The sequence below is a fragment of the Podarcis cretensis genome (assembly GCF_951804945.1).
Source record: "Podarcis cretensis genome assembly, chromosome: 4".
Taxonomy (NCBI): Eukaryota; Metazoa; Chordata; class Lepidosauria; order Squamata; family Lacertidae; genus Podarcis; species Podarcis cretensis.
Window position 1 is genome coordinate 7,979,220 of NC_137173.1, and position 19,125 is coordinate 7,998,344.

The 19,125-nt window shown below is 46.3% G+C and overlaps 1 protein-coding gene across 6 annotated transcripts in view; it reads left to right on the top strand.

Moving 5' to 3' along the window:
- Positions 1–19,125, top strand: part of FCHSD2 (FCH and double SH3 domains 2) — a 163,586-nt gene that overhangs the window by 118,358 nt on the left and 26,103 nt on the right. For all 6 annotated transcript variants that reach the window (XM_079973645.1, XM_079973643.1, XM_079973644.1 and 3 more), the window contains exons 11-12: positions 6,170–6,286; positions 9,141–9,245. In XM_079973645.1, coding sequence (XP_079829771.1) covers positions 6,170–6,286; positions 9,141–9,245 — 222 coding nt within the window. The remainder of the gene's footprint in view (positions 1–6,169; positions 6,287–9,140; positions 9,246–19,125) is intronic.

Below are 19,125 nucleotides of genomic sequence, written 5' to 3' on the forward strand. Positions count from 1 at the left end.
AATCTGCCTTAAAGTCTTGCTGAAAGAGAAAGGTGTTCAGTAGGCTGCAAGTCTCCTTGGAGTGGCGGATCAGAATCCACATGTTATTTCACATTCTGACCTAAAAGTGGGTCACGCCAATGGCACCCCACAATTTTTGGGTTTTTTTTTTTTGTTTTTTTTAAGCAAGGGGTTAAAAGAGGCAAGGAAATAAAACATGCAGAAAGAAAGACGAGTACAAAGAAACAAACGGTGAATGTGTAGGTTAATTTCTTCTTGCAGATACTGTGGGACCCCAGGTCTGAAACGGTTGAAAGCTATATCACTCTCACCCTTTGAGAAAACCTGCCACAAATGAAAAACAGGACTGTAAAGTGAGAGCCATTCTTCTCTCCGAACTTCCTTTAGGGTTTTCCGAAACTCCTGGGAAGGCGGTGAATAGATAAGGCAGAACAAAAATAGTATTATTAACAAAGTTGGGTATTTGTGCAGGGGCATGAGTCACTTCATTCTGTGGGACCCAACAGGCTTGTGAACACCCCCATTTAGAAAGTGAACTTTTTTTCTTCTCCTCTTTGCAGTCTTCCTTAGACAATCAAGGAGTCTGTAGTTATGTGCCAAGAGCCTTTCAAAGATGCTTCTCTCCCCGTTCCCGCACCCCGCCTCGGAACTGGGGATGCTTTAACAGGAACCTTTCTTCTGCTTCTATTTAAACATCTGCGCGTTGCATGTGAGAAGTGCTAGATTCTAACACAGCTGCTGTGGTAGTTGGCTTGTCTGCACAGAACGAGGAATTGTTGGGAGTCTTTGTGCAAGTTTTCACACTGCATGTGAGCGCTATTAACAGAAGAATACATTATCCCGCAGTGCTTTTAGAGACTCCTCTAAAGTAAAAACGGTACAGCGAGTAGTCCTACAACTAAAGTAAAAATAAAAAAGCCACAATAAATCCAGACTGAAAACGAGAAAGAGGGGCACCAGGGTGGTAAATTCAACTGTGCCTTTTTAAAAGGCAGAAGTCTGTGAACCCTAAATCGTGCATATTCTCCTGCTCTCAGTGGTTGGGCCCTACAGTGGTGAGCTGTAGAAACCTCGCCCCATGTCTGTCCAAAGCAATGACTGAGTTGTTTTGTTGCACTTTGTGTATGGTAGCTGGCATGCAATAAATGCTCATTTCTGTTGGGAGTTTTCTGATTTTTACAATGATCAGCTAGGCATTCCCTTTGCAGCTCTAATGAGAGCCTAGCATGTTGCTGGGTTTTTTTAGACTTTGAGCCGTTCCTCTCTCAGACTCCTCACCATTTATGAGAAAATAGGTGAGAAATCAGGTTTTCTCCTGAATAAGCAGTCAAGCTTGCAACCCAGTCCATCAATACATATTTGACCCAGTCTTTCTGCGTTTCTGTAAGGCAGGTGCGGTGCTTCTGATGGGGAACAGAGTCTAGAGATTCTGAAATACAGGCTGTGGCCTGGTTCTCAAAGACAGAAGTTGAGGTTGGGCTGAGCAACTTCGGACTGGTGGAATGCTCTTCTGCGCGCACGTGCGTGCGCGCACACACACAAATAAATGAATAAATAATATCTATGCAAATAGGAAAGTAGCTTGATAGGGGAATGGCTTGGCTAACATAAGAACATAGGGAGAGCCTGCTGTATCAGGCCAATGGCCCAGTGTAATCCAGCATCCTGTTATCACATTGGCCAACTAGATGCCTGTGGGAAACAAGGGAGAAGACTATTGGCAAAACCTATTGGTGTGTCGCAACTTTCCGACTAGTTGCAGGACCTTAGCCAGACCTAGCAGAGTAACGCAGAATCCACAGAAGCAATTGGCAACTTGGCTGCAGACAGGATAGACAAAGCAGGAATCAGGAACTTGTAGTTAGGTGTTTATTATATACAGTGGGCTATTTACAGGAACAGAACAGAACACGGATCTTTAGCTAACTCTCTCATACACGACTCACAACTCTCAACCTCCAACTCCTACATTCAAACTCGTACTACTGAACTAACACATTCCAGTTAGTAGGCCGTTAATCATCACTCCCTTGAGAGAGCTTGACCAATCATGGAGCTGTCTCCATGCCTCTGTATCACCAGGAAGACTCACTCCTCCACATTGCCTTGGCTGTCTGCCAAACCCTAATTGACTCTGTGTGAGTAGCTGCACGTATTCAAATTCCCAACAAAGACCACCATCATTTTGGTGGCCCTTTTCTGAGCTGTTTACAACTCCACAATATCCTTTTTGAGATGAGACGACCAGAACTATACCCCAATGCAGTTGCACCATAGATTATAAATTGTGATATTGGCAGTTTTATTATTATTGAGGAGCGTTTCATTATGCAACCCTGACAAAGCCCCAGTTACTATTTGTAAGTTCTACACAATTGCCTGTAGTTCTTTGATCTAATCTGTTTGAGAATCAGTATGTTAGTTACTAACCGGGCTGGTAGTTGTCGGCTTGCAATGGGTCCAGAGGCCAGCTGGCTAGCCCTAGCTGGGTCGTCTCCTTCCAGCCATCCCACTGCGAAGACCCATCAGCCTCTGCTCCGACGTAAATCAGCAACCCAGGCTTCAAAGCCAGGGCACACTATATTAGCAGAGCAAACTGCACACACAGAATAAGCGTGAGGCTTGTGGAAGTATACTACAACTACGAATTTATTAATCATAAATCAGGACAAAGAAACATGTCGTCTCTCTCTTTGTCTTCTCGGCAAAAGAATCAAAAGCAAAAGCTACACACACAACGGAAGTTCACAGCAAACTGTGCTGGAATGTTAACAGACATGTGACATGTAATAATCCCATGTTTGCTCCTTAAGGTGGAATGGAATTTTCCAACAGTTTTGTCAAGCAGCCAAGCTGGTCTTTGGCTGAAGATGCTGTTAATGTTCATATCTGGGATCCCTAAACAGCATCTCACATTACGTTATAATGTCGTAGTCCCCAGTTTAGATTCTACTTTAGTGCTCCAGGCACAATTTCTGGCTTCCCTTGTTGCTGCTTGAGCAAACCATGCCGTTTTTTGGCATCACTTCCTATCTCATGACGCCTGTCCATTCCCCTGCCTCCTTTTTTGATAGACAGTTATTCTACCACTTCTTAGGAGTAACACTCTTTTCAGGTAGGGTTCATCTGGCTAGATGGTTGCGCCACGGGATGGCTGATATTGTGCCATTTTGTGTACTTGAGTGCTCTCTTTTGCTTTCAAAGGCTGAAGGGTTTTTCAGAGCGCTTTCGCTGCAAGTCTCAAGGCAGAAAGTGAATCTATAATTAGCTCCGCTTTTTGGACTGTTGTTTGTCCTTTCAGGCCAAAATGGGGGAGGGTTTGTTTTCTTCCTCCTGGATGGAGTTGGAACTAAGATCCCGTAATAAACATTGGCACCATCTCAGCAAATACACATCCCTGCTGGAATTCAGTTAGTGTGGCTGAAGCCTATATGAGCTTGTAGCCCACGCAAAAAAAGAGGGGCATTTCAAGAACTGTTGGAATTCTTACGTCAAGCAGGCCACAGCTGAATAACAATGGAATAGACCATTATGTGTCCTGTGTTTCGAGGCAGAAACACGTTGTTCCTAGCAAGTGAGCTGGCACAACATACCAGATTAGGCCATACCCACCAAAGTTTTCCCTGGAGCTGGAGAAATTTTCCTCATGGTGCACAAGACGTGTGATTGGTTGGTTGAAATAAATGGTCCAGCAAAATCTATAATCTTACAGAATAATAGGATTGATGAGCAAATCATGCAATTTTCTTGGTGGGACACTTCAAATAACCCAAGAATCTTACGGCGCTGAACCAATGTGTTGGCATTATGGCAACTGAATACCGTCCATTCCAGCAGAAACAACCAGCACAGCTACCCTTCAGGAAATGTATTGGCATGGTTTCTATTTTATTTCAGAGACAAGCCATATTTTCTTTGGCAGCTGACACTCAAAAGTGGCACACATCCTTTGTCGGCATCCGTCTGTCTTAAGAGTGTGCCTCTTAAGTGACAGCACTGAACTAGATGAACCCAAGGGTCTGACTTGTGGCTTCCTATGTAGGTGGTGAGAGAACTGAAGTCTTCTACAGTCTGGCCCCTTCTCCTTGTGCCCTCCATCTTTCCCAACATCAGGGTCCTTTCCAGGGAGTCTTCTCTTCTCATGAGGTGGCCAAAGTATTGGAGCCTCAGCTTCAGGATCTGTCCTTCTAGTGAGCACTCAGGGCTGATTTCCCTAAGAATGGATAGGTTTCATCTTCTTGCAGTCCATGGGACTCTCAAGAGTCTCCTCCACCACCATAATTCAGAAGCATCCATTCTTCGGTGATCCATGGACAAAGATGACAGGTATAAAACATTAAGAAAAATTAATTAGTGGAACAACAGGGACACTAGTTGAAAGTCACCAGAAATACCCAAACTACCCTAGTGATGCAATGGGTCCATGTGTCTGGCTGTTAACCAGAAGGGTGGTAGTTCAAGCCCACCCAGGGATGGCTGTGGGCTGGATTACTTCATTTCAGGGTATTGTACTAGATGACCCCCCCCCCAACTCTGCAATCCTATGATTCCATCAATTTAGTTCTGAGACCTTTTTTTTTTTTTTTAAGGAATAAAAATATCTGCCTGGTACTGAAAATATAAAAAGGTATCCCAAGCAAGCCTCCCTGGCCAGGAGTGGGGGGGGGGAGATCCACTGGTGGGGTGGATAAGTGTGGGAAATGTCTGCTCCCCAGCTGCTATCCTCCTTGCTTCCTGCTACTGGGGCACCTTGCGGGAGAGCATCATCCGACAGCATCCGTTGCTTAGGGGAGAGTTAGGGGATTTCTTATAGAACCTTTAAAGAGGCGACTGGAGCCATTCGTAAGTGTAGTTTGAAGGATTAAAGTGGGTAGCTCTTGGATTTCCCCCCAATAGACATAAAAGTCCCTATTCACGGGGAAGGAGGTAATGGACACAATCTTCCTGCTTTAGAAGAATGTGCTTTTTTTGCATCTCTGCTGCTCCAGAGAAGCGGACACGGAGCAATGGTTCCAAACTACAAGAAAGAAGATTCCACCTAAACATTAGGAAGAACTTCCTGACAGTAAGAGCTGTTTGACAGTGGAATTTGCTGCCAAGGAGTGTGGTGGAGTCTCCTTCTTTGGAGGTCTTTAAGCAGAGGCTTGACAACCATATGTCAGGAGTGCTCTGATGGTGTTTCCTGCTTGGCAGGGGGTTGGACTCGATGGCCCGTGTGGTCTCTTCCAACTCTATAATTCTATGATTCTAAGATGCTCTGATGAAAGAGAAGGGAGGAAACCAGCAACTGTTACAGTGGAGAGGATTGCCTCTCCTCAACTTCTGGACCACTTGTACTTTATATGGTTCTTTGGATGATTGAGACCTTTTCCGTTCTGTGACGTGCAGGAGCTCAGGGTTGAATGCATATCCCTTTGTCATACAGCCCACCCCGAACACCCCTGCTGTCGGCTTTTGCAAAACGTGGTTGTCCCATCATAGGACCGTTGCCTGTGATGCGAGAACCATCCTGTAATGGTGCAAGTAAAGCATTGCATGCGCTTGTCAGCTGCTGGTAATTTCTGGGGTGGGAGTGCGGATCAATACCTTGCTTTTGCCTCGATTAAATGCATGGGCTAGTTTGGTAAGTATTCAGGGTCTTTGTGAAATCATCTTTTGTTCATGTGTTCACCAATCTCGTGAAAGCTTATGAAACATTGGAAAACGTAATGCAGAATAAAGTTTAGATCTCAGTTAGATCTCAGCCCCCAAATTCCCTCTTTGCCTGAGGCATTTTATCTGCTCTTTGTTTGGTTCCTCTGCTTCAGAAATTTATCGTATTTAAGATAATTCATTTTCACTTTACAGCAGCCTCTTTTTTTAAAAAAGAAAACAACCCAATCTTGCTTTTGTAAAGCATTAAAGAGCAAATTACACTGGTTTCAGTTTTTTTCATTTCTCCCATGACAAAACTCATGGACAGACAGCAGGGCTTTTTCTGTGTTTGAAATTTGCTTGTTATGTTCAGCTTCATATAACAAGAATCTGGGAAAAGCCTTTTTGCGAAGTCTTGTAAGTGAGTTAAATAACATTTTTCAGATTGCTACATAAACGAGGATGTCACAGGTGGGAAGGCCAGGCCTAGGAAATCCCCTCACTCACTTTCCTTTCTTGTATGTGTGTGTTTCAGAGTCGACAACTGGAATCTGAGACCGGAACGACAGAAGAGCACAGTCTGAACAAGGAAGCCCGAAAATGGGCGACGCGTGTGGCGAGAGAGCACAAAAACATTATTCACAGTCAACGGGTGGGTTGAAAACAAATAAGATTATTGGCGGCTTCTTGCCTGTCCTGTTCATCCAGCCACCTTGGTGAAGGATTACACCACTCACATTCCATTTCACAGCATCTGTCATTCCATGAGGAAAGGAAACAGCTTACTTGGTATACAGTATTTTTCGCTCCATAAGGCGCACCGGACCATAGGGCGCACCTAGTTTTTAGAGGGGGAAATTAAGAAAAAAAATCTTATTCCGCTTATGTACGCTTCTCCCAGAGCTCCTCTTTAGCCGCGCACAACCTCTCCCTGCCGGAGGGGTTGCGCGCGGCTATGGCACAAGCCAAGACAGTGAGCGGGATGGATCCTGCTCACTGTTTTGGCTTCCTCTTTAGCTGCACGCAACCTCTCCAACTGGGAGAGGCTGTGCGGGGCTAAAGAAGCCATAGCCGCCTGCAGCCTCTCCCTGCCGGAGGGGCTGCACGTGGCTATCCCTGAAGCCTTCCGAGCGCAGCACAAGTTCCCGCTCTGCTCCTCAGACTTCGGGTTCCTTTTGCTGAAGCCAGGAGAGTCCTGGCTTCAGCAAAAGGAACCTGAAGCCTCCAGAACGCAGCGGGAACTCGCGCTGCGCTCCGAAGGCTTCAGGCGGCTATCCCTGAAGCCTGGAGAACGAGAGGGGTCGGTGCGCACCGACGCCTCTCGCTGTCCAGGCTTCAACAAAAGCAACGCAAAGCCTCCGGAGCGCAGAGGGAGTGCTCCCTCTGTGTTTCGGAGGCTTCGCGTTGCTATCGCTGAAGCCAAGGAGCCTGCATTCACTCCATAGGATGCACACACATTTCCCCTTAATTTTTGGAGGGGGAAAAGTGTGTCCTATAGAGCGAAAAATACAGTATATATTCCATCCTATGACATCCCACGTAACTCTGGCTTTGGCCTTGTTTGCACTGAGTTCTTTGTTCCACATTGTCCCAGTAGATCACCTTGTTCTTCAAAGTGCTTTAACTGGGATGTGTGATAATTAACAGATGATAATTACTCTCAGTCATGTTGGCAATGTTTTAAAGGGGCTTGCCTTTGCCAGAGTTGTCTCGTCTGTTTATTAGTTGTGTGCTGCCACACTATGCTGCAATGTTACCTTGCCAAGATGTTTCATTTTTAAAAGCAGTCCAAATTAAGAGGTCTCTGGTTCATTTACAAATCTATGTCCTTGTCAGCTCGCACTAGGAAGGCCTATATGACATTTAGGATTGTGAGAGAAGTGGTTCTCCTTTTGATTTTTCAAGCCCCTGATTTGTGTAGCTTCCAAGTAGCTTCAGGAAACATTACGTGGCACTACCTGTATGCACCGCTGAGAAAAAAAGGTAGTTCTCTAAATTTGCAAAGCAGTAGCTTTATACTGGTATAAATCTCAATTCTATTCGGACTCTTGTATATGCTGTTACACACACATTTGTTTTTAAAACAAACCTACAAGGTTTGGTTTTTATGTAAGCCAGACAACATGGGTAAAAACGTGTACTGAGATGACAGAGAATTGGAAACAAATAAATGCTTCCCTCAATGTACTGTCATCTTTTATGTCTTCCTTCAGTTGTCCCTTACCTTACAAGTCTGTCATTTAAAATAATCCTTATTTATTTTACAAAATTTATTTTAACGGCTTGCGTACTGCTCACTCAAAGACCTCGTAAGCCACCAACAATAAGAGAGCAATTCACATCACAAATAATCGACCCAGGTGCTCTCATGCACTCTTTCCATAAATCCTTTACATTTACAGACATCTGCTTTTATATCTTCATGGTACTGGAACCACACCTCTTTTCCGGCATAACATTTCAGGCTGCACTTTTGTTAATTTTTGCTTGCATTTTGTTTGAGAAGCAAGCTGAGACACTGCCCATATCTGAGCAATTGTATTTGAGTGGAAATATCCAGATCAAAGGGTTATATCCTTAATTCTCCCTTCCTCCCTCTTCTCCCCAAGGGGGTGGGCAGGGAAAATCTTGGTACTCTGTAGCATGGCTGTGACATTGCTGTTTAAATTTATAAACAAAGCCAGCTGAGTGAGACAGTTTCCAAGTTTCTTCCTTTCTTTTCCTCCTGATCTCTTGGAAAGACACCAGTCAGAGTAGGAAAAGTGCATGGCTTGGAACGTCCACCCTTACAGCATTAGAAATCAGAGCAAGCTCCGGCTCTTTTAGTTGTTTGTGCTGTGAGTTGTGGTTTGCATAAAATACAAGCTCTGTTTGGTTCAGCACGGGCAAAGGCACCGCTGTCTTAAGCAACCATGAGATGTGTGGACCTAGATCTGGGTTCAAATGCGAATGTGTAAAGTCAGCAGCATTCAGGGATGCATGTCTGGTGAATAATAATAATAATAATAATAATAATAATAATAATAATAATTTATTTGTATCCCACTCTCTCCTGCTGAGGCTGGGCTCAGAGCGCTAACATCATAACAACACAATATGCATAAAAACAGACATCAATTAATTAAAATACCTCTTAAAATTAATTCAGACAAATTAAAATCTGGGCAGGTGGCAATTATCAGGTTGGAACTGAGGGTGGTTGATACTTGCCAGGGCCAACTGTTTCCACTGATCATACAAGGACCTGTGAGCGGGTTGGGGGCCTCCTTCGGACTTGTTTTATACAAAGGAAAGTAAATCAAACTGCATAAAGGAGAGCAGCGAAGAATTCTCTTCTTCCCATTTGTGGCTGTTTGTAAATCAGGATGGAGGTCCGCCTGTTAAAGCCTTGCAAAGGGCGAGCTTCTGCGCGAGGTTTGAAGTGACGCTTCATATCCCTTCCAGAAACAACAGTTCAATTAAAAACACACCAAATGCTTTCCCCCTCCCCTTCCTGTTTTTGGCAGACTCTGGAAGAATTAGAATGCCATGGGTCTGTGGTGTCTGAGCAGAGCCGAGCAGAACTGGAACAGAAGATAGATGAAGCCAGAGAGAACATCCGCAAAGCCGAGGTGAGAGGAATGTTAGCTACAGCCTTATCTCTGATGGTGTAGGGCAGTGGCTCAGATTGCAGCAGCTAGTGGGTCTTTTTGCACCAGCGGTGCATTTATTTTTTTTAGCTGTTTTCTCGTTGTGTGTGCAGCAGCTTAAAACATGCAAAAGGGTTCCTAAAATCTGTTTTAGATTGATAAAAGGCAGAATAAACATGAGGCTGCGAGGAGAGGAAATAGCTCTCTCCCCCCCCCCTAACCCCCCCCCCCAAACCGGGCAGTGTTGTGTTAAGGGTATGGTCACTGATTCAAGACACCTGTTGGCAAAAACAAGAACTGATGGTGCCAGGCTTCTTGGATGAATGGGCTGCAGTAATTAAAGCAGCCGAGGGGAGGACTCCAATTATGTCAGTGATGTTAACTCCCAGGTAGTTTTGACAACTCCTCCATCTCCAACTCCTCAAAAGATTCCATCAACGGTGTCTCCGAAAAATTTTACACATGCCTTTGGAAGACAGGCAAACTAATGCCAGTGTACTGGAAGAAGCAAAGATCACCAGTGTCGAAGCAATGATTCTTCAACATCAACTTCGTTGGACTGGTCATGTTGTGCGGATGCCTGATGATCGTCTGCCAAAGCAACTGCTCTATTCCGAACTTAAGAATGGAAAGCGTGATGCTGGTGGTCAACAAAAGAGGTTTAAGCACTGTCTCAAGGCAAATCTAAAAAAAATGTAGTGTAAACACTGAGAACTGGGAAACACTGGCCTGCGAGCGCTCCAGTTGGAGAACAGCCTTTACCAAAGGTGTCAGGGGCTTTGAAGACACTCGAACTCAGGACACAAGGGAGAAACGTGCTAGGAGGAAGGCACACTTGGCAAATCCACACTGTGATCAACTCCCGCCCGGAAACCAGTGTCCCCACTGTGGAAGGACATGTGGATCCAGAATTGGCCTCCACAGTCACTTATGGACTCATTGTTAAAACTGTGTCTATGGAAGACAATCTTACTCGGCTATGAGGGATCGCCAAAGAAGAAGATTGGGTACAAATTGCTACTGGAAAGGAAACTTTTTTTAAAAAACAACAACAACTTCCCCATGCTTTACCACCTAGCATTTATCTGAGCCGAGTCTGTGTCTTGCCAGTAACAGATCTCTTTTAACTGATCCTCAGTCATGCTTCGCATGTGTCGTCCTCTCTGAAATCCTGCAGCCTTTGTCTGTGTGTTTGTTGCATCTCAGTGCCTGGGCCTATCTTTCAGCCTCCTGGTGTTGGCATATTTTTTGCTGCTAACTTTTCACCTCAGTGCTGACGTTTGCGTGGTTTTCAGCACATATTAATAGAGTCTAAAATTAACCTAGTCTGTTTTGGGGAGAAAATGAGGAAATCAATGAGAAAATGATTTCACACCTTCAGTAAGGCAAAGCAGCTGCTGCTGACATGTGCCTTAGTGCAGAAAACCTTTGTGAGGGAGGAGGAGAGTGCGAAAGTATTGAATGTCGACTTTTCCCCTCAAAAAAGAACGTAAGGGCCCTGCTTGGAACAGACCAAAGAATCTGGTTCCACATGCTGCCAAGAAGCCCACAAGCAGGTCAGAAAACAAGGGTTTCTTTTGACTATTTTTGCAAATTGTGAACATCCACCATGCCTCTGTTTCTTTTCTCTCTTTTTTTGGCATCTGTCTGTCTCAAGACACAATGCAGTGCGCCTCCAGGGGTGAAGTCCAACTACTGGAGAATCACAGCGACGGCTGTGGCTGCAGAGACTGGTAGCTCGTAACTGCTGCCTCCTGCCTTGTTTTTGCTGCTTTAACAGCACGAAAGTGACCTCTCTGGAATTCAAACCTGGGCAGTGTGTCTGGAGTCCTGGGCTACCCAGACGATAAGACCCACCTCTCAGCCCCACTGATGAGGTCCGAAGGAGAGCAGGACATTTGGCACCAGCTTGGCTGCAGGAGTTGCTGGAAGGAGGCGTCCAAGGCACCATCCAACCATCTTAGGGATTCCACTCTGGATTTGTGTAGAGTTGACTCCTTAGCCTTTTCTTCTCCCAAAGATGTCCCATAAGGCAGCTGGTATGGGTTTACTCCCATAGCCTTTCTCAGGAATGGGTATAGCTGCAAGGCAGCAGAGGTTTAGCTTCAGAGTTTTCCTTCTCCTAGGTGGGCTCGCTTCCCAGGTGGATGAGCCCCATCTTCCCCACATTCCTCTCTATATCATGGGCAGAAACTGCCTTCTTGACTGTGGGACCCACTCTTGGTCTCATCCACTCAATCTGCTTGTCTTCACATACAGGGGAAGTCCCTAACTCACTGAGGGTTTGAGACCCTCACCTGGTTTAGCTGGTCAGTTGAAGCTAGGCTGTGGTCTTACCTCTCTTCAATACATTACAGTGGTACCTCGGGTTACATACGCTTCAGGTTACAGACTCCGCTAACCCAGAAATAGTGTTTCAGGTTAAGAACTTTGCTTCAGGATGAGAACAGAAATCGTGCTCCGGTGGCGTGGCAGCAGCTGGAGGCCCCATTAGCTAAAGTGGTGCTTCAGGTTAAGAACAGTTTCAGGTTAAGTACGGACCTCCGGAATGAATTAAGTACTTAACCCGAGGTACCACTGTACTGCTTTTTATCTTCCAGTGTAGATCATGGTTTCTGTGGCAGCCCCTTTTTGTTGCATGAGTTTTGGGAGTGTTTGCCTCCCATGTACAATGATAAAAATGCTGTGTGCTGGGTAAACCTTATTTGTGTTATAATAAATGGGTTTCCACCAAAGCTGTCATGGGTTACCTGCTAACTTGTGGAACAAGTAAATATTTGTAAGGGGGAATGGCTGGAAAAATCCACTACAGCACTTGCAAAACAGCTGCTAGTAGCTGTTTATGGTTGGACTTTACTTCGTTTCTGCATAGTGCTGTTTTTCTGCATGGATCTGCTCAGACAAAATAATGAACTGTCCTGCTTTTTGTGAACTACTTTGCTTCCCGTAGTTTAATATTTAGGCAAACCCAGGCTTAACAGAATTTCAGGTGTTATTTTTCCGCTAGTAAATCATCTCCTAAGAATGTTGAACTGAGTCATGTTCCTGGTCAATTATGTTCAGAGACGCACATGCCTAAAATTAGATGTCCAATCACACCAAAGCCATAATACTGCTTTTATGAAATCTGCTTTTAAAACATTCCGAAGAGCCTTGCTGCATTAAGTAGCTAAAAATGATGTGCTCACCTGTACATCGATGGAGGAGTGTTGCTTTGCAAAGCTTCTTTGATCAGAAGCTAAGGAGTAGCATCGGGTTAATTGACTTGGCTATGTTGATTTTTCACTAAATTCCAGAATATAATGACAGTTAACATTTCCTGTGAATGGTGACCTTCCCCAAACTTGGATACAAATTATAGCATTGATGCAAAAGTAACTAAACTAACATCACCCACCAGATTATAGAAGGCCTGGCAAAATCTTGCCTGGAGACTGCTTTTTAAAAAACAAACATCCTCTGTTACTGCTTATGCATAAATATACATTGTGCAACATTCACTTAGCAATCTTGTGTGTATCCGTATATTTTAATAAATCACTAAGTGCAGGAAGCCAGTTCATGTTTTTTTTCCAGATAATCACTTCAGAAAACTGAAGAGCTCTGCTGTGCTGTTCTATCCCTGCTCCGGCTTCTGGAAGTTATCCGTGTAGCTTTTGCAGACATCAGCATCTCTTTCCAGCTCTGGGAAACAATTTCCCCTCGCCTGAACGTTTGCCATCGCATATCTGCCCCACAGCACTGCTGGAACAGGCCTTCAGCACCTATTTTGCTGTTTTGTGCTGATGTGCTGGAATAGACAATGGAATATTGTGTCCTAAGGACTTGAATCAGCTGGTGCAGTAGTTTTTAGCATTCACTTGCAATGCAGGGTTGGGTCAACCTGCAGTCCTCAGCCTAATTCCAAACGCAGCCTGCAAGCGATTGGTTCAGGCTTGTGGCAGCAGCAGCCTGTCCATCGCCCCACAGCTTTCTGGGCAGGAAGGTAGAGATGCGGAAAGAAAAGGGTGTGGGGACACACTGGCCGCTGTGATCTATGGCAGGGAAGACCCTCTGCAGAACAAAGGTTGCTGCTGTTGTTCTATTATCCTTAGTCTTTTCCACTGAAACCTCTGAGGAGACCCACAATGCAAGGAGCTTAGTTGTATCAGGGGTTATGCAGTAACAAGGTGAATAACAGATTTTATGAAAGCCCATTTGTGTAGGAGAAAAAGAGGCCACCTTATTGCAAATCAGGTCAGTCCATCTAGCCCAGTGTTGTCTGCACTGACAGGCTGTGACTCCCAGGGGTTTCAGGTGAAAAGATTACCTGAGGATAGAAAGTTGTGACAAATAGTGTGTTAAACTAAGACTTTAGGAAATCAGACTGGGGAGGTCTAATTTCTTGTAGACAATGAAATTCAGTTTTTGATTTTGATTGTAAGTGGAAGAGGGTAGACTAGAAATGCTGAAGGAGAATCTCCCCACCCCTTTGCGAGCTCATTCTCCTCTTACTTCATGAAAGGTAAAAAGTAATTATTAATGTTACAAGTTCTGTCCAAAAATGTTTGGACAGGTTAGGATGCAATGTAACTATTGTCACTGTTTTCCTTTCCTTCTGGAACACATTTTTCTGCTTCTGTTGCAAACTCATGATTCTGAGAATTATGCTGACAGGAAAGGACAGTTTAAACAGTTTCCTTGTAACGTGCTTCATTATTTTAACTCATTACCCTGAGGCTTGCCTAATAACAGGAAAGAGAGAAAGGCCCCATATTAGACCAGTGTGGGCTCACCTTGAACTGGCTCCACAACCTCTAATCTTCTGGTCCGAATTCAGGATGCTGATACCAGGGCTGTCTTAAGCATATGCGGCGCTGGGGTACAAAGATCCGCCTGGTGCCCCCTCTCCGGTTGCCCAGTCCCAGGCACGCAGGAGAGCAGAGCCAGCCGGCCACCTCAGCATCTCGCTGGCTCGGTCGCCCCAAACTCACGGTGCAGAGCCGCCCACAGCAGAAGAGTCCACCGCGGCACTCCGACCGACGGGTGGGCTCTTCCCCAGACTCAACTCTCAGGCCCCAAACTCTCAGCCTGGTGCCCCTGAGAGCCCAGCACCCAGGTGCCCTGCACCCCTAGTGCCTAGGGGTAAGATGGCCCTGGCTTATACTTTAAAGCAAGTTTGGGGAAACTGTGACCCACCAGAGTCATTGGGTCACAGTTCCCACCTCACTGACCATTGGCCAAGCTTAGCAGGGGCTGATGGGAGTTGGAGTCTTAGCAACATTTTGGTGGGCACAGATACCCCCCCCTCCTTGCTTTAAAGCTTTAATTGGCCATGTTCTGATATATTTGAAGGGCGTGCCTTCACCAGTATGATCCTTCCCACTATTTGAGATCTGAGGATGTATCTGTGTTCAGGCTTGCTCGGCTGGAGCATACAACGGGCAGCGCTTTCTCTGCGGTTGTTCCCACGCTCTGGGTTGCCATCTTTGGTGAGAGATGTGGGTGACCTCACTGTTTTTTAGCTTTAAGTGGAGGCTGTTTCTTTTTTTAAACAATCCTGCTGCCAACATGACGGCTTCCACTGGTGGAGCTTGCATTTTTACACTGGGGTTTTATACTGATTGTGCCACTTCGTAAGGGGTGTTAAAAACTGTGTTTTTGTGGTGGAAGTGTGTTGGTTCTTCCCCACCTAAGGTACCACTTCTCCTAGTAGATTATCAGTCTTGCGCATGCACAGAAGAGACCGGCCACGTTCTCAGCCTGCGGCAGCTCCCCTTAACATGGTCCATGGGCAGTGGCGTAGCGTGGGGGGTGCAGGGGGGGCCGGCCGCACCGGGCGCAACATCTGGGGGGGCGTGCTCGCCGCCTCCGGAGTCGCCGAAGAGCCTCGGGCGCAGGCTGTAGCAGAGCCCCATGTCTCGCGGAACCGACAAGCTGTGCGCGCATCCGGGCTGAAGGCGTCCGGCAGGCAGCGGCTCTCAGCGCTGGCCGCGGAGGGCGCACCAGGCAGCCCCTCCTCACAGCTCCGCCGCTGCTGCTGCAGCTGCTGGGCCATGTTGCATCTTCCTCGCCTCTCTGCCCTCCTCCTCCTCTGGGCAAGCGGCGTTGTTTGGGCGGCAACGCCAGCGGCAACTCGCCTCAGATCACCTGACACGGACCCGCTGCCGCCGTGGCTACCTTACCGTAAATACCCCAACCCAGGCAGCAGCAAGAAGAAGCTGGCAGCGGCGGCAGGTTAGGGGTTAGGGGCGCAAATTACTTGCCTTGCCCCGGGTGCTGACAACCCACGCTACGCCGCTGTCCATGGGTCAAGATGTACATGCAGTGGTATCTTACTGGTTCCTTGTTTCCTCTTCCTGCCTTCGATTGGATCCTCGGTGTCAGGTGACTGCCACCAGAACATTAAAGGGAGGCAGAGGGGCAGTTGGGATACAGGGAACCTCTGAAAATCTTGCGAAGCAGTTCCTCTTCCTGCGGTGGGGAAAGCCACACCTCCAGTGGGGAAGAGGGGAAGGGACCAGAAGATGCTGCTGGGAGCCCCAGCGCCGCACCTAGTCAGTCTGAGGATGGGGAAAGCCACACCTCTGGGGTAAGGAAGGGGAAAGGGCTAGAAGATGCTGCTGGGAGCCTCAGCACCACTCCTTGCCAAGCCGGCCAGGAGGGAAGCATGCTTCTTCCGTCGCCCACCTTGCGCAGAGGTGTAAAACGCAAAGAAGGAAGGAAAAGGCTGGGGGTGACTAAGCTCTTATGTTGGGGGAGGACCCGGAAACGGCCGCTCCCGGATTCTGCTATCGATTGAGATAGACATGAACTTGTGGTTCTGCACCGTAAATAGTTTTGCTTAAAACCTGTAAAAGACAGGTCGGAGTCCTGACTGGTTACTCGCGAGCAACCGCCACTGCCATTTGACACTCGGCATTTTAATACAAGTTGAAGGCAAACGGTGTGCGGGCACGCATTCGCTGTCGCATGAGAGAATTTTGATTTCTCGTTTGAGAAATTTGCCCGTGAGAATCGGCATCTGTGGCATTAAATCATTAATCCGATGGTTCGATGATAAGCAACATTGCCTGAGCGGCTGCGACGCAGAAACCTTTTCCTGGTTCAGTAGCCGTGCTCTTTCCCACAGAAACGCTGCCCTGAACTCTTGCTCCCATCATCCACTCCCCTATTCCCTCCTTCCAGTCCTTAATAGGAGTATAACCTGGTTTTTTTTACATGGTGTATTCCAGAGCCTTTTAGGTTGCTGTTCTTGTTGAAAAATACATGCTTGTCACTGTCAGGCCTTGCAAATTGGGGTCATTGAAGTGGGAACCTCTCTCCCCCACCCCCTCCAATACATGGGCACGCTACTATGAAGTCTGCTTCCCACGGAACGTTCAAGCGATGCTGGATTGGTCTCATGAGTCACTTCCTTGTCTAAATCACCACATGGAAAGAGTTGTTGTTGTTGTTTGCTACTATTTCTGGAAGGGATGGTGAGCACTGGCAAGCTGCTCCCAAACCAGCAGTATACCTTTAACCCTTATGCAGACATCCTGCCGCCACGTGTCAGATTTGATGGGGATCATGCCCCGCCTCACCTGACATCCGTGAATGGGTGCTCCTCGATCCTGTAGTGAAGATCGCACAAATAGGGTCCTCTTTTGATAACCTCTAGACTTCTTGTCCCATGTGAAGTCCAACATGTAGGTATACAGGGTAGAGGACCAAGGCAACTTTAGGTGCATCGTATATGGAGTGGTGAAGGGACGTGGGTGGCACTGTGGGTTAAACCGCTGAGCCTCTAGAGCTTGCTGATCGGAAGGTCGGCAGTTCGAATCCCCGCGACGGGGTGAGCTCCCGTTGCTCGGTCCCTGCTCCTGCCAACCTAGCAGTTTGAAAGCACGTCAAAGTGCAAGTAAATAAATAAGTACCTCTCCTGCGGGAAGGTAAACGGCGTTTCCGTGTGCTGCTCTGGTTTCGCCAGAAGCGGATTAGTCATGCTGGCCACATGACCCGGAAGCTGTACGCCAGCTCCCACGGCCAATAAAGCAAGATGAGTGCCGCAACCCTAGAGTCGGCCACGACTGGACCTAATGGTCAGGGGTCCCTTTACCTTTATATGGAGTGGGGGGATATCTGTGTGGGGCTTGGGCTTTTGTTAACGGTAGTGGTGTGTTGTAGGGTTCACAGTTTGCTCTCTGTGGGAACCCTTCGTTTTTATTTCGTAGATAAATCAAGGTAGTATATAGGGAGTGTCAACAACACTTACACAACATTCATCAAGGAAAGAACACTGAGGTTTTCTGGAATAGCATTTCTGTTGACATACAGTGGTTGTCTCACTTTCCGGAAACAATAGAAGACATTTTTGTTCCTACAGACTTTCCCTGTCGGATGAATGGGTCCTTTCCACGTGTCTGCTTGCTAGGGTTTTAGCCTTGTTTTAAATGTATTTGTTGCTTTTGTGTTTTTAACTCCTGTGTGTAAATCACCTTGAGATGGTGTTTTAGAAGGCAATGAATGAATGAATGAATTGTGGCAATAATTTTTTTCTCAAGAGGTTGAGCTATTGTGGGCAAGATGGCCCAAACACTGCCCACCCAACAATAACATTGCCGTAAATGTCCTAGTTTCGCAGTCCTTTTCTGGGCCACTTCTGGGCCATCTCTTTGAACTTTGGGCATATTTGGGGGACGAGAAACTTCAGGTCCTTCCAGACTGCTTTGCTGTATTTAAAGTTTCCAAAAAGATGGTTGTAGTACTGGCAATGAGCAATGAGATGGGTACAGTAATGTGTGGAAATTGTTCCTTAGTCTTTGTGTTTGAAAAGCAAGGGATGTTTGCTCTCTTCTTCTTTCCTTCTATTTTCCGAAGCTTTTAACACTTTGCTTTAAGGTTTTGACAGCATTTGAAACTGCCTTACATGGAGATCAGGCTATTTGTCCATCTAGCCAAGTAATGGCAGCTGCTCTCTACGGTCTCAGGCACAGAGAGAGAGGTCTTCGCCAGCCCTGCTTTAGAGTTCCTTTTAGCCGGGACGTACCAGAGATTCAACACAGACCTTCTGTATGCAAATCATGTTCTTAACCACTGAACTGAAGCCCTCAAACCACCAGCAGATCTCAGAATTCTGAGCTTGTATTATTCAGCTTTTATTTTTCTATATGCAGGGGAGGGTTGCACAGAGCTATTTTTTAAGCGCTACCTTCAAACAAAGCAACAACTGATAATAAATGTGTAAGTCCAAAAGGGTGGCTGTGATCATGTATGTGTGCAGAGTTGTGATCTGTACATCTCCCCCGGCACACACTGTTTTATTTGTATTGTAACATACTTTTGAATCATATGGTGAAGGGCAATCTAGAAATCATTTTCTGAATAAATAGAATATTTTGGCAAATGCTTCCATAACTCTGTACAGATGCTGCAGAATGAAATTTATTTATTAGATTTCTATTGCTCCCCATCTCCCTTTAGTTGAGATTTCTGCATTGCCAGGGGGTTGGACTGGATGACCCTCTGGGCCCCTTGTAACTCTGCAACTCTGTGATTCCCAAAGGAGCCCACAGTGGCAAACAACCAAGCAGGACAACAAAACAATAAATAAAAGACTTATTTAAATCAGCCCTTTAAAAGCAGTCACACCCCCTTGCAGCTAATCATTTCAAGATTACCAGGGACAGTCTCTTTTAGCCATCAATTGCCTGAATAAACAGGAGTGTTTTTAAATTCCTCCTGAGTGCTAATAATGAGGGAGGCAAGTGCAGCTCACCAAGGAGTGTGTATTCCACAAAAGGTGGAAATGCCACCATTAAGGCTCTGTTACGGGTCAGCGCCACTCATCACTGGCACCGAAGGCAGGACCTTTGCTGCTGCTCGAAGGGCCCAAAATGGT